Below are 16,278 nucleotides of genomic sequence, written 5' to 3'. Positions count from 1 at the left end.
TACAAAAAGAGTAGATGGTTTGCCATCTGATGGAGGACAGCAATAGCTTGGGAAGGGATTGGAAAAGTGCCTCCTGCAGAAGGGATTGAGGTGAGTCTTGAAGGAAGTCAGGAAAGTTATGAGATGGGAGGGAAGGGGTAGAACATTCTAGGGAGAGGGGGAACAGTTATTGAAAAAGTAAGAAGTTAAGAGATGTAGTGTTGGATCATGTTCAGGGAACAAGTAGACCAGGGCTGCTGGATCAGCAGGAGAATGAGATACAAAAAGCCTGGAAGCTAGATGATGCTGGTCATAAAGCCATAAAGGAGCCTTTAGAGTTGAACCTGGAGATAATTGGGAGTCACTCAGTGGAGGGGTGATATGGTCAGACCTACATTTTAGGAAGCATTGGATATGACTGAAAATGACTAAGTAACATTCTCTTCTTGGTTTCTTCTTTGTTCTCTTTTTTCTAAATCATTTTTATTGATATCTTTTTTTATAACCCCAAAATTTCCCTTCTTTTTCCCTTTAGTATCCTTCCTCTTCTCAGAGAATCATCTTGTAAACAAAATATTTATTTTAATAGCATTTTATTTTTCTCTAATTTTATATGAAAACAACTTTTAGCCTTCATTTTTACAAGATTTTGAGTTGCAAATTTTTTCTCCCCTCACACATTCTCCCTCTCTCTCTATCACTCTCTATATATCTATATGAAAGAAAAAGAAGAGGAAAAAAATTAGCCAAAAAAAATCTGAAAATATATGCAATATACCACACCTGTGGATATGGACCTTCTCTCCAAAAGGAGCCACTTTAGAGAATTGTTATGAGGAATAGATGAAATAACATAAAATTCTTTGCAAATTTTAAAGGCATTCAGGGAAAGGAGAAGGGAATAAGCCTGTTTTTAGTGCCTATTGAGTATCAGACATTGTGCTAAGTACTTTCTAATTATTTTCACATTTGATCCTCACACCTCTGTGAAGTAGGTGTTATTATTATACTCTTTATATTATTTTATATATTATTGTGCTCTTTATAGAGATAAAGAAATTTAGGCAGACAGGTAAAATGACTGGCCCAGGGTCATGCGACCAGTTAAGTGTCTGAGGGAAAAATTTGAATTCAGGTCTTCTGATTCCAGGTCCACATTCTGCAGTATGGCACCATCTAACTGCTTCACTATATACATACCAGCTATTTTTTTTTTATCACTTGTGTTGATTCTTCTCTAGGTATTTATGTAGTCCTTGGAGAAAATCCATTTCTTCTTTACTTGTCTGCTTGTGGCTGTTATGAAATTTCTTGCTCCTTCTCTTGCAGGGAAATCTCCAGGTCTACAATAATTTTTGATATTGGTTGGTGATTTTGTTTTGTTTTTTTAATCTACCCATCTCTTCAGAATTACTTCTTGAATTTGTGCCAGGGCAACCTATGCTAGTGAGCCCTTTTGGGTAGAGTGGTTGGCTCTGTTTGGTTAACTGGGTTCCATTGTTCTGGAGTCATCTCTCCCAGTCCATTCAAATTCCCCTCTCTCCAGTCTTTGAGATTCAGAGCAGAGAATTTGAGAGTCCTCTCTGTTGTTTCAGGACAGAACATTAGGGACCTCAGAACCCAAAAGCCCAGGGGGTCCTGGTGTGAATGCTGCTACCACATCATTAGAGATTCTGAGGTCTCCGCTGGAACTTTCTGACCACTCTGGGGCTTTCTAGGCGAGGAGATGTCCTTCATTCCTGTTATCTCTAGATATAGAGCCTTATAGGCCTCAGTGTCTCTGACCTGTTCCTGGTTCCACTGATATTGACTTTGTTGGCAGCCCCCTTTTCCTCTTTCCCTTTGGCTTCTGGTTGACCTTTCATGCACTTATCAGATGGAAAAAGTTACTGTAGTTTCTTACTGTATTTCTTGATCATTATTGGTTTGGCGATAACTTTAAAACTTTATTGGAGAGGGACAGCAAAGTAGCGCAGTGAATAGAGCACCAGCCCTGGAGTGAGGAGGACCTGAGTTCAAATCCAGACTCAGACACAATAATTAGCTGTGTGACCTTGGGCAAGTCACTTGATCCCATTGCCTTAAACAAAAAACAAACAAAAAAAAAGAACTTTATTGGAGAAGAAATGTGGAAACTAGGTCATTATCTACCTTCAACTCAGGTAGCTATCTTTGTCAAAGGATCCAAAATATTCTGTTTACTTTATTATTATATTTAGCATTTAGTGGTAATAGTGTGGTGGTAGTGGTGATAGTGGTGGTAGTAATGGTAGTGGTAGTAGTAGTGGTATTAGTAGTGGTAGTGATATTAATAGTAGTAGTAGTAGTAGTAGTAGTAGTAGTAGTAGTAGTAGTAGTAGTAGTAGTAGTTATCGTCTTCTCAGGATTTAGCACTCTGTTCTTGTGGTTGTTCAGTTATTTTTAGTCCTTTCTCCCTATGACCCCATTTGAGGCTTTCTTGGCAAAGATAATGGAATGTTTAGCTTCAGCTCATTTTACATATGAGGAAACAGAGGCAAATAGAATGAAGTGACTCGCCAGGGTCACACAATTAGTAAGTGTCTGAGCTGAGATCTGAACTCAGAAAAATGAGTCTTTCTGACTCCAGGTTTGGTATTCTTTCCACCTAGCTGCCCATTAAGCACATTGTAAGTATTTAAAGATGTTAATTGATAGATGGGTTTATATTGTTCTAATGATTGTGAATATTGTCTTCCTGGTTTTGCTTATTTGATTTACAGTAGTTCCTCTTACCTCTCCCCATACGTTTCTTACTTCACGTTCCACAATTTATTTATTCCCCAGGTGATGATATTCAGTTTCTTTATTTAGTCATAGTATATATGGTATATTCTAATTCTGCTTCCTTTGCTTTTATAACATAGTATATTTTTCTATATTTCTTCATATTCCTTTTTGTTGGCTCAGTAACATTCTTTTTATTGATATAACTTTTACCATTCTTCACCATAACCATCATAGAGTAATAATGTTAGTCACGTACTTTACACATATTATCTCAGTTGAGATTCACAAAAACAAACCTTATGAAATGAGACTCAAAGAAAAAGTTGACTGCCAGTTTTCCAAACTGGGAAGGGGCTGAAGCAAGATTTTAAATCAGAGTTTGCAGACTATAATTCCAGCACACTATCCATTATATACTTGTCTCATTTAATCACTGAACATATTGTTTTGAGTTTTTTCTTACAAATTAAAGAGCTCTGAATGTTTTTTGAGTTGATAGATTCCTTTTTTCCACTTAATAATATTTTTAGGAGAGAATTTTAGTAGAATTATCACTGGTACAAAGTGAATGGCTGAAGTACAATTTCAAAGGACTCATGAGACACATATGAGCCAACTCCAGATAGAGCTGATGTCCTTGGATTTTCTTCTCTCCCTCCCTTCCTCCCTCTCCCTTGCCCTCTCTATCTCTCTCTCTTCCTCTCCCTCTCCCTCTTTCTTTTTTACACGTAGCTAATGTGGGTATTTATTTTGCATGACTATACATATTTATAATGAGTTTTGTTTTCTAGCCTTGTCAGTGGGGGGGGGGGGAGGAAGAGAAAGGAAGATAATTCAGAACTCAAAATAAAATTGAGTTAAAATAATAACAATAATTTTTTTTATCATTCTTGATGTATATTTCCAAATTGACCTTCAAAAAGTGTAATAGAGTTTTTTCCCCAACAGCCTCATCAACATTGAATTTTAATGATTTTAGCTATTTTTGCCAATTTGATGAGTATTGTTTATCTCAAAGTTGCTTTAATTTACATTTTTCTGATTTGAACAGTTTTTCAAGTGATTATAATTTTTGTTGTCTCTTGAAAATTATCTACATCCTTTAAAAACTTTTTTATTCATTGTGAATAGCTATTACTTTTACAAATTCCATCAATTCTTTATTATATCTTTCATATGTCATATTTAAAGTAGCATTATTTACAGCAACAACACATTTTTCCAATGTTTTCTTAGTTGGGATGCAAAAAAATCTTCCCTTTTCATATGATCAAAACTATCTATTTTAACATATCTTTTTAAAAGCAGTGACATTTTATTTTTTTCAATTATCAAGCATTTCCTCTCTCCTACCTCCCCACTAGTGAAAACAATTACAAAATAAAAAATAAAAGATCTATAATGTATAAGTCAAGCAAAATAATTTCTCCTGTTCAAAAATGTATTTGACATATTTCATTATTAGACCTCTGGAATCATTGTTGATCATTATGTTGATCTGAATTCTTAAAGACTTGAGTCTTTAAGAATTGTTCTTATATTAAAAGTAATGATTTTATAACGTAATTTGTTGTCCTGATTTTGCTGATTTTATTCTGAATTGATTTATACAAGAGTTCCAGGTTTCTCTGAAACCTTTTCTTCATTTCTTAAAGCATAGAAGTATTCCATTCCATTCACATACCATAATTCTTTAGCTATTACCCAATTTATAAGCATCCCCTTGTTTCCAATTCTTTCACCATGACCATTGGCCAATTGGGGAATGGCACTTATTCTTATAAATTTGAATTAGTTTCTTACATGACTTAGAATGAGACCCTTATCAGAAAAATGTTCTGCAAAGATTTTTGTTTTTCCAGGTAAATGTTTCCCTTCCATTGTTGGCTGATTTGGATTTGTTGTGTAAAAGTTTGTTTGTCTTCTGTGATCTTCTTTAACCCTTCTTTGGTCATGAATTTTTCTTTTATCCATAGATCTGAAAGGCAATTTCTTTCTTGTTCCTCTTATTTGTTTTATGACATGATGCTTTATATTTGGGTCATGTACCCATTTGAAGCTTACTGTGATATATGGTATGATGTTACTCTAAACCTGTTTTTTCCCCCCATATCAGTCTAGTTTCCACCAATTTTTGTTGAATAGTGAGTTCTAGTAATTAGAGTATGGGTTTATCAGATGTCAGCCTAGCAGTTTCATTTGTTTCTATATGTTTTACCTAACCTGTTCCACTGATTGACTTCCTTTTTAACCAATACAAATTATATTTTGATGATTATTGTTTTATAGTATAGTTTGAGATCTGGCACGTCCCTTTCTTCCCACATTTTGGATTATTTCCCATGAGGTTCTTGGCTATTCATTCAGATGGATTTTGTTATTATCTTATTTGGTTTGCTTTTGTTTTTATTAGAATGGTACTGAAAACAAATTTAGGTAATGATATCATTTTTAATATATTGGTTTCACTTATCCAATTAATATTTTTAATATAATTTCTTCAATTTGATAAATTTTTGTCTTTTCTCTATAGTTGAGTGAATATTTAATAACAGTATAAAATGACTTCTAATGCTTTTTTCTTTGATCTGCTTGGGATTTATTACATATTATATGAGGTATTGATCTAAATTGATTTTCTCCCTGTACTGGTAAAGTTTTATTTTTAGCTATTTTTATTCAACAAATATTATTGAATTCATTAAATTCCCCTTTCTAATATTTTATAATTTTTTTCTTTGTATGCCAAAATTAATGTATACACTTGGTTACATTTCTGAATTCTCTATTGTTTTTATTCTTACTGGAGCTGTCATTGATATGTTCTTTGACAGGTCAGTTAAGAGGTAGAAGTGAGAGGGGAAAACACTAAATATAAAGAAAAGCAATAGCCCAGGGACAGGAATGGAAATATATAGAATGTATTTCAGGGAAGGAGAATACCCTTAGTGGGGAAGTGGCCACATGAAAAGGTCTAGAAGATGGGTGGGTTGTGGGAAAACTGTGCATTCCAGCCTTAGGAGCTTGTTAGACTTTTATTCTGTATATAACAAGGAAAAACTAGATTTTATTTTTGAGTACAGGTACATTATCAGTTCTAGAATTATAAATCATGACTATTTTTTGTGGATCAAATAGAAATCTTCCATTTTTCCTTTACAACCTAACCCTTTCTTCTCTGATCTCCCTTTAACATGGACATATTTTTGGCATTCAAAGACAGTTGTTTTTTCCAATTGATATTTCATTTTACTTTTTCCAATTACATGGTATGAAAGTTTTTCAACATTCATCCACAGGCATGTGCATATTTTCAAGTTACATAATTTCCTTCCACTCTCTCTTTCCTCCCTCAAAGACAGTTCTGTCTTCTCTGAGAGTGTTCTCCTCTTCAGGCTAAACACTCTGCTTTCTGAAGTGACTTTTGTATGGCATGGCTTCCAGTTCCCTTCAGTGATGCTCTAAGACATGTAGGGATAAGGATCAAATAAGGAATGACTGATCCAAAGTGGATTATTGTGGAGAGTCAGAAATATTTAGTTAGAGATCTAATTTCTTTACGATAAAGGGAATGAGACAACTGTGATTATTACTAAATCCTCCTCTGGTGCCATAGTAAGCATCAGAATAAACATGTCTCCATGACATCTCTTGTATTTCAAGACTTTTCCCTCCCCAAAGAGAAGGGGGAATAATAGTAAAATACTGTCTTTGTTAGTGCTATATGCACTTTTAAATTTCATTTTTTTCAAACCGATTTACTTTCGTGGTAGGTTCTTTGTGGGAACATACAATGTGAATGGCCAGTCCCCCAGAGAAAGCCTCCAGCCTTGGCTAAGCCAGGATGTTCAGCCTCCAGACATATATTGCATAGGGTAAGTATTTTTATTGAAGAAGCTCCTCTGAATCTTTACCTTGGACTCCATGGCAGATATGTGTGAGCTAAGACTTTGCAGCTAGTAGAGGGAATTTTAAAGTGACTTTTCTGTTTATTTGCTATTCTCTCTCATGTCATGTCAACACTTTCAACCGTGATTGTTATTTTATTCCTAATGCTTAATATTTCCTTTAATTGTTTGTCAAAGTCATTGTTCTTGGAGAATTTTGTTTCTTATGTGCCATATAACTTGAATGCCAAAGACTAATTACATCTCAGAGAAGAAAGATTTAAAGACAGCCATAATAGTCTCCCAAATCTTTATTAGGCACCAGGTAAGTTCTAGAACATGCTTTGTGCTTTATCCTTTCCTTGAGTCTGACTAGTTTCATCTCATTTCTGACAGGTTTCAAGAACTTGATCTGAGTAAAGAAGCCTTTTTCTTCAATGACACCCCAAAGGAGGAAGAGTGGTTTAAAGCTGTAACTGAGGCTCTTCATCCAGATGCCAAATATGCAAAAGTAAGTTGGTGATCTGGGCCAAAGACTTTTGGCTCCTAAAACTTTCTATTGATAACCAGAGAATGATAAGTCATCTTTCCCACATTTTCTATGACCTTTAACTTGACTGCATGACCAATTGTCCTATTCCCTTTTGTTCCTGGTAAAATGTGGACTGTTAGAGGGGATAGATTCAGAGTCGTGATTTCAAGATAGGCTAGCAGCACTAGGGAACTTCAACTGTTTTGGTGATGAAAGCATACTCGATAACAAGGTAGGTAAGAGGAAATATTAGCAAGTCAAAGAAGAAGCTATCCCTATCGTTTTTAGGAAAGTGATGTATGTCATCTCCATTGTTTAGATTTGATTCTTTCTCCCAAGAACTAGAAGAGCTATATTATTTTGGATCAATGTTTAACTAGACTGCTTTATGTTGGGGAAAGTCAATTCTTCCTACTCTTTGTTTTTATCTGATATGCAGGTGATTTTATAGGTTTGTATTTCTTTTCACAAACGCAGATTGAAAACCCTCCATAGTTAGTCTGCAAACGTTTGTTTTGCATTTATGAGGTACTAAGCACAGTGTAAGCACATAGAAAGACGATAATTATCCTTGCCATCTAGGAGCTCTCATCCTAATGGAGAACAGAGCCTACAAACAACTATGATAGGCAAAATGTATACAGAATAGAGGGAAGAAAATCTCATGGCAGAGTAGCAAGGTGGTTCAGTGGATAGAGCATCATCCCTGGAGTCAGGAGCACCTGAGTTCAAATTTGACCTCAGATATTTACTAGCTATGTGACCTTGGACAAGTCATTCACACTATTTACCTCAGTTTCCTCACCTGTAAAATGAGGTGGAGAAGGAAATGGCAAACCACTCAAGTGTTTCTGCCAAGAAAACCTCAACTGGGGATCAAGTAGAATCAGACATGACTGAAATGATTCTACCACAAAAATAATCTCATAAGGGTCTTTTGAAAGAGAATTTGAGTAGATTCTTAAAGGCATCCAAAGAAACTTCAGAGAGTGAGGTAAGAAGGGAAAACATTCTTGACATGGGGATCAACCAATGAAAAGGCACAGAGTCAAGAGAAGGATTGGCAAGAAGAAAAATGTTAGATTGTCAAGAATGTGGAAGGCAAGTAAAGTGTAGATAGACTGGAAAAATAGAAGAGTCAGGTTGATAAGAACTTTAAAAGCCAAAAAGAGGCATTTGTATTTGATCCTGGAGATAATTGGGAGCCACTGGAATTTATTGAGCTGGAAAGTATTATGGTTAGACTTGCATTTTTATGAAATTCACTTTGGGGGAGGCTAGGTGGTGTAGTGGATAAAGCACTAGCCCTGGAGTCAGGAGTACCTGGGTTCAAATCCGGTCTCAGACATTTAATAATGACCTGGCCATGTGGCCTTGGGCAAGCCACTTAACCCCATTTGCCTTGCAAAAACCTAAAAAAAAAATATAAAGAAATTCACTTTGGCACTGAATGTAGGATGGATTGGAATAGGGAGACACGAGGTAGGGGAGACAAGTTGAAAAGCTGTTGCATTAGGCCAAGGCATGAGGTCTTGAGAGCCTCTTAGGTTGGTGGCTATCCAAGTGCAAAGAAGTATTCACATACAAGAGATTCTGTGAAGGTAGAAATGATGAGTTTTGCCAATCTCTTGGACATGTGAAATATAAGAGAGAAGTCCAGCATGAGACCTATGTGTACTTGGGTGACCAGGAGGACTACAGTGCTTTTCAACAGTAATAGAATATTTAGTAAGTAGGTAGATTTAGGGGAAAAGATAATGAGTTCTCATTTGGACATGTTGACTTAGAGATGGCCTATGAGATATTCTAGTCAAGATGTCTATCAATTAGTTGGTGACACTAGACTGGAGTTTAGGAGAGAGACTTGGGCTAGTTTTATAAATTTGAGAATCATATGCATAGAGGTGATATTTGAATCTATGGAAACTAAGATCACTAAATGTGATAGCATAGAAAAAAGAAAAAAATGAGGTCCAGTATGGAATCTTGAGGTTGCCAAGAACCTTTCTTTTCTCTCACTCTTTTCTTAACTTTCTATAATCCGAATTCTGACTTCATCTTTCCACTGAAATTGCTCTTTTCAAAGTTACCAGTGATTAATTAATTCTTAATTGTCAAATATGATAGTTTTTTCTTAATCCTGCACTTTCTAGTCCCCTCTGTAACCTTTGACATTGTCTATCATCTTCTGCTTGATATTCTCTTTTCTAAGTTTTTATGATACAACTCTCTCCTGGTTCTCCTTCAAACTTCTCAGTCTTCTTTGCTGGATCTTCATCCTGGTCAGTTTTTTTTTGGGGGGGGGTGCATTGCAAGGCAATAAGGTTAAGTGGCTTGCCCAAGGCCACATAGCTAGGTAGTTATTAAGTATCTGAGGTCAGATTCGAACTCAGGTACTCCTGACTCTAGGGCTGGTGCTCTATCCCCATCCTGGTCAGTTTTGATAACCATGAGTGACCCCCTGGACATTGTCCTGGGATCTCTTTTCTTCTCTTTTATACTGAATCACCTGACAATCTCATCAGATCCATGACTTCAGTTATTCTGTCTATGCTGATGATTTTCAAATCTACTTATCTAGTCTTAACTTCTCTTTTGATCTCTGGCTTTGCAACTTTCATTGTCTATTGGACATCTCAGATTGTATGCCTATGGACATCTTAAACTCAACATATTCAAAACTGAGCTTGTTCTCTTTCTTCCCCAACCCTTCCCTCTTCTTGAATTCCCTAGTACCTGAGCTTGATACTTAGACGTTATCCTTGATGGCTCACTATCTCACACTATCCCTACCCAGTCAGTTGCCAATTCCTGTCAAATTCTCCCTCTGTAACATTTCTCCAATATTCCTCCTTCTCTCTTCTGACACTGCCACCACCCCATTGCATCACCTCTCATTGGGTTGCTGCAGTTGTTTTCTGGGATTGGTCTCCCATTGCCCAAGATTTCATTCCACTGCAGTTCATCCTCCGCTTACCTTTCTAAAGCAAAGGTCTGACCATGTCACATACTCTTCCCCATCAGCTCTAACTAAATAAACTTTTGTGGTTTCCTGTCACTACCAGGATCAAGTAAAAAATTATTTAAAACCTTTCATAACCTGTATCTCTTCTACCTTTTCAGTCTTCTTGTACTTTAGTCCAGTGTCATTGTCATTGATTTCCTTGCTGATTATTGCACAATACATTCTATCTACTGACACTGTACATTTTCAATGACTATCTGCATTCCTGGAATTCTATCCCATTCTCCCTCTCTTCCTTCCTTCCTTCCTTCCTTTCCTTTTTTTCTTTCCTGCCTTCCTTCCAATCAGGCTTAGGTGTCACAATTAATAAGTGTCTGAGGCCATATTTGAATTTAGGTCCTCCTGACTCCAGGATTAGTGTTGTGTCCATTGCATCAGCTAGCTGCCCCCTGGTTTCCTTTTAAATTTCAGCTAAAATCTCACCTTCTACAAGAAGCCTTTCCTGAACCCCCTTGATTCTAGTGCTCTCCCTCTGTTGATTGTCTTCAATTTATCTTGTTTATATTTTCTTTATATATAGTCGGTTGCATGTGGTTCCACTCATGCCCCCCCACCCCATTTGATTGGAATTCCTTGGAATTCCTGCTTTGCACCTCTTTATTATTAGAGTTCAGCACAATGCCTGGCCCATAGGAGGTTCTTAATAAATGCTTGTTGATTGACTGCCTCTAGGCCCAGCCCTCTATCTTATGCATCACCACTACCAGCCTGAGAAGAAGCAGATGGATAAAACAGGAGAAGAGAACCAGGAAAGAGTAGTGTCCCAAAAGCCTAGGGAGTATCCAGGAGGGGAATGTTTTGTCAGAACCTAAAGAGAGAGCTCAGAAGGGATGAAGATTAGAGAGCATCATGATATTTATCAATTTAGGGATCATTGGTGACCTTGAAGAGAGCAATTTCACTTGAAGGATGGGGTTGGAAACCAGATTAGGGATAATTTAGAACAGGCAGTGAGGTAGTAACAGAGTGCACAGCTAGTTTAGCCTGGAATCAGAAAGACTCAGCTTCCTGAGTTCAATTCCAACCTCAGATAATTGCTAGTTGTGTGACCTTGAGCAAGTCACTTAATCCGGTTTGCCTCAGTATCCTCAACAGCAAAATAAATTGGAGAAGGGAGTAGCAAACCATTCTAATATCTTTGCCAAGAAAACTCTAAATGATGTCATGAAGTATCGGACATAATTGAAAAATGGCTGAGCAACAGCAAAGAATTGAGAGAGAGGAGTGGAAGTGGAGGCAACAATCGTGGACAGCTTTTCTCAAGTATTTAACTCAGTAAGACATTAATGTTACAGGATGACAGTTATCAGGTGTGGTGGGATCAAGTGATTTTTTTTTTTTGAGATTGGTATATACAGGTGTTCATAGGTAGCAGGGAAAACATCAGTGGATAGAGAAAGATAACAATAATATGATAGCTAGTATTATATAGTACTTTGAAGTTTGCAAAGAGCTTTACAGATATTTCATTTTATTCTTACAACGACCTTGGGAAGTCAGTGCTATTGTGCTTTCCATTTTACTTATGAGAAAAATGAGGCAGACACAAATTAATTGACTTTCTCAGGGTCACTCAGCTTCTAAGTATCCGAGGCTGGATTTAAACTCAGATCTTCCTGACTCTAGGTACAATAGTTTTTCCCTTGTACCACCAGCTGCCTGGAATGAGAGTGGGAATGACAGAAAGGGCAGTCTTCCAGACAAGAGATGGAGCTGGGATTTAGAGGGATGTACCTTGCTAAGGAAAAAGGCCACTTCATGAGAGAAAGGGGTGATGGGAGAGAGAATGGGGGAAGAATTCTGAGGTCTCTGAGATGAAGAGGAGAGGAAACTTTAGAAAAGGGCCTAAATTTTTCAGTGAAATATGAATCAAATTCTTCAGCTAAAGGTGGGCAATTGGGTGCTCCAGGAGATTTGAGAAGAGATGAAAAGGCTTGGAATATCTATGGTAGTGAGGGATAGATTATTTAATAATGTGTGGAAAGATGGAATTGTGTTTTTCATGACTACACATGCATTACCTATGTTAAGTTGCTTGTCTTCTCAATTTGAGGAGGGAGAGAGAAAATTTAGAATTCAAAATTTGAAAAATAAATGTTAAAATTTTTTACATGTAACTGGAAAAAATAAAATATTAATAAAAAATTAATTTAAAAAATAATTAGTGTAAGGGACTGCTGTGGCCAAAATTCATCGCCTGGTTGCTCACCTTACTATGCCAAGACTCTCCAGTGCCAATAGTTCTTGGAAACGGATCAATCTGGCATTGGTCCCATGTAAGATTGAAACCTTTCCAGTTGACTGGGAGTGCCAGAACTTTGGCTCATTCAGAATAGTATCAAGATCTTATTGTCATTCTCATGCCATCCTAGGCCTTCAGCATCACCATAGCAGAGATTCTAATGAAGGAAAAACTTCACGACTCTGACCTTGTCTTTCAGGTGAAGCTTGTGCGACTGGTTGGTATCATGCTACTTCTTTACGTCAAACAAGAACATGCTGTGAACATCTCAGAAGTTGAAGCTGAAACCGTGGGGACAGGAATCATGGGCAGGATGGTGAGTGAGGCTGTGATACAGATGGGCAGTGCTTCACAGAGATCTTATCCCAAAGCCCCAAATGGGGCAGCTAGGCGGCACAGTGGAGAGAGCAACAGTTTTGGAGTCAGGAGAATGGGAGTTCGAATCCAACCTCAGACACTTGACACTTATAAGCTGTATGACCTTGGCCAAGTCACTTAACCCTGATGCCTCATATCCAGGACCATCTCTAGTCATTCTGATTTATATCTGGCTTTTGAACCTAGATGACTCTAGAGGAGAAAGTGAGGCAGGTGACTTAACACAGTCCCCCCTCACTCAAATCCAATTCATGTGTTTGTCATGGTATCACCTCCCCTGATGCCATGATCTTCTTTGAGAATGAAAGATGAAACATTATCACCTCAAACCAAAGGGTTTTCCTAATGTGGCTCCTAGTGCTATGTATTACATAAAACAATCTTAAAACACAGAGTGAATTGTGCCCTCCAGTAAGATAAGAGTGCAGGGAATTTAAACCCTAACCCAAAATAACTACTCGCAGTCTTCTCAAAGTGGCAGCAAAGAGTTAAAATTTAATTCGGTTCTTGCAAGAAACGGGGCAGTTCCTAACTCTCTATGAGAGAGAGAGAGAGAGAGAGAGAGAGAGAGAGAGAGAGAGAGAGAGAGAGAGAGAGCAAGAAAAGCCAAATTACAGAAGCTGAAGCAGGGTTAAAAAAAAACCCACAAAAACCACAAGCCATTCCCCCTCCTTTTTTCTGCCGACCCTTAGAACAATTGGTCAAACTTGATGGTCTGAAGAGAAGGGAGGTGTACCTAAGCTTTCTCAGAAAAGTTAGTCTTTGTTTACATCTTATAAGGTTAGGGTGACATAATTTTTCTAGTCAGAGATCTGGATTCTCACGCTCACCTGATTCTTGAGAAATAGAAACTGAGGCCTATGGCTTAGACTAATTTAGCACTGTTTCTGAAAAGTCAGCGCTTTTGCCCCTTACAAGAGTGATCATGATTCATTGCAGAGTTTTTTTTAAAACAAATTTATTAATTGTTGAATTTCACAATTATTCCCTAAATCTAGCTTTCCTCCTCCCACCCCCCACAGAAGGCAGTCTGTTAGTCTTTACATTGTTTCCATGCTATACATTGATCTAAATTGAATGTGTTGAGAGAGAAATCATATCCTTAAGAAAAAATAATAAAATAAAAGAGATAGAAAGATTACATAAGATAACAGTTTTTTTTTTTCAAATTAAAGGTAATAGGTCTTTGGTCTTTGTTCAAACTCCACAATTCTTTCTCTGGATACAGATGGTGTTCTCCATCACAGACAGCCCAAAATTGTCCTTGATTGTTGCATTGATGGAATGAGCGAGTCTATTAAGTTTGATTATTGCCCCCATGTTGCTGTTATGGTGTATAATGTTCTTCTGGTTCTGCTCATCTCGCTCAACATCAGTTCATGCAAATCCCTCCAGGCTTCTCTGAATTCCCATCTCTCCTCATTGCAGAGTTTTGATGCATTTCAGACTCTGCACACCACTTAACTCCCCAAACTCTTTCATAATAATATAATTTTTTGATTTACCTTTATCCTTTTCCTCAACTTGCCTTTTAATCCATCAAGTGAATTATGAACATTGACTTAAAGAAACAAAATTTTTTTTTAAATGGTGAAAAGCCACTAGTTTATTGAAAGAATTGAACTTCCACTGACCTATAAAGACAATTTCTGCTTCGCTCCCTTTCAGATTGAACCTGTGTCCTTAGTTTTGGAAACTTTCTTCCTAGCTTGTAGATCAACAGCTGTCTTCCTAAAATTGTTTTTAAAATTAACATTTTTTAGATCAGAGATCATACTGGATGCCAGGTCTTCTTAACTACAAGGCTGGCCCTCTGTCTGTTATTTCATATTGCCTCAAAGGAAGAATATGTTAAGAAACAGAGTTGCAGAATTAAAAGATATCTCAGAGTTCAATCTAAATTAGAAAGTGAATTCTATCTAAAAGGTGCATGATAATTGGTCATTAAGCCATTGCCTAAGCACCTTCCATGACAGGGAATTCTTTTTTTTTTTAGAAAGATTTTATTTATTTTGAGTTTTAAAATTTTCTCACTAATCTTGCCTCCCTCTCCCCACCCCTCACAGAAGGCAGTCTGTTAGTCTTTACATTGTTTCCATAGTATTCATTGATTTAAGTTGAATGGGATGAGAGAGAAATCATATCCTTAAGGAAAAAAAATAAAGTATAAGAGACAGCAAAATTACATAAAAGATATCAGGTTTTTTTTTAAATTAAAGGTAATAGTCTTTGGTCTTTGTGCAAACTCCACGATTCTTTCTCTGGATACAGATGGCATTCTTCATTGCAGATAGCTCCAAATCTTCCCTGATTGTTGCACTGATGGAACGAACAAGTCCATCAAGGTTGATCATCACCCCCATATTGCTGTTAGGGTTCTGCTCATCTCACTCAGCATCAGTTCATGCAAATCCCTCCAGGTTTCCCTGAATTCCCATTCCTCCTGGTTTCTTTTTTTTTTAATTGTTTTTGTTTTTTTTATTTAATATTCATTCTCATTTTGTACAAATAATGTTTTTTTACATTAATAAAATATTCTTTTTTAAAAGTAAATGAAATACCCCTTCCCCCATAAATATAGACTTGCTTAAGTGATAAAGTAAAGGAGAGAGAAAAAAATTAAAATTTAAAAAAAAGTAATAATTGTAGGTATGGCCAGGTGGCACAATGGATGGAGCACCAGCCCTGGAGCCACGAGCACCTGAGCCTATATCCAGCCCCATATACAATAATCACCCAGCTGTGTGACATGCAAGCTACCTTAATCCCACTGCCCTGCAAAAACCAAAAACAAGAAAAAAAAAGACCCAAAATAAAATAAAATAGTAATAATAGTAGGGGTGGCTGGGTGGCGGACAGAGCATTGGCCCTTGAGCCAGGAGCACCTGGATCCAAATCTGGACTCAGACACCCAAAGATCACCCTGCTATGTGGCCCCAGGCAGGCCACCCAGCCCCATTTGCTCTGCACCCCCCTAAAAATAATAATAATAAAAAATGTGCTTGAGTCTTTGTTCCAACACCAACACCTCTGTTGTGGGTGGATCACATCCTTTATGATAAGTCCATGGCAAAAGTTACTTCTATATTTTTCCACCGCTGCCATTGCTGATAGCAACTCCCTCCTTTTGTATTTCTCCACTACCATGTACTATATTTTCTCTCTCCTTTCACTCTGACTCTGCTGTAGGGTCGCTGAGTGGCACAGCAGACAGATCCCTGGTCCTGGGGCCAAGAGGCCCCAAGCCCCCTTACCACCCCTTAGGCCCAGCATCCACCTGGCCCTATGGTCCCAGACAGGCCATCCAATCCCAGCCCCTTGCAAGAAGTAAAAAAGCAAATGTGTTATATCTGACCACTCTCCCCACCCCCATCCATCCTCTCCTCCACCACTCACATCCCCCCCTTCCCCCTGTCCCCCCCTTTCTTACTCCAGATGCCTATTGGCCATTGAGTATATTTGCTGTTTTCTCTCCTAGCCACCTCTA

The 16,278-nt window shown here is 37.5% G+C and overlaps 1 protein-coding gene across 6 annotated transcripts in view; it reads left to right on the top strand.

Annotated features, from left to right (window-relative positions):
• INPP5B (inositol polyphosphate-5-phosphatase B) overlaps nt 1–16,278 on the top strand; it is a 77,442-nt gene that overhangs the window by 40,262 nt on the left and 20,902 nt on the right. For all 6 annotated transcript variants that reach the window (XR_012474489.1, XM_074217573.1, XM_074217574.1 and 3 more), the window contains 3 exons: nt 6,501–6,602; nt 7,011–7,125; nt 12,613–12,729. Coding sequence is in view for 5 of the 6 variants with exons in the window: in XM_074217573.1 (XP_074073674.1) it covers nt 6,501–6,602; nt 7,011–7,125; nt 12,613–12,729 (334 nt within the window). In the remaining variant the exon portion in view is untranslated. The remainder of the gene's footprint in view (nt 1–6,500; nt 6,603–7,010; nt 7,126–12,612; nt 12,730–16,278) is intronic.

The sequence above is a fragment of the Macrotis lagotis genome, chromosome 1 (assembly GCF_037893015.1).
Source record: "Macrotis lagotis isolate mMagLag1 chromosome 1, bilby.v1.9.chrom.fasta, whole genome shotgun sequence".
NCBI lineage: Eukaryota > Metazoa > Chordata > Mammalia > Peramelemorphia > Peramelidae > Macrotis > Macrotis lagotis.
The sequence above is the reverse complement of the archived record's forward strand: the minus strand, read 5'-3'. Positions and strand labels throughout refer to the sequence as shown.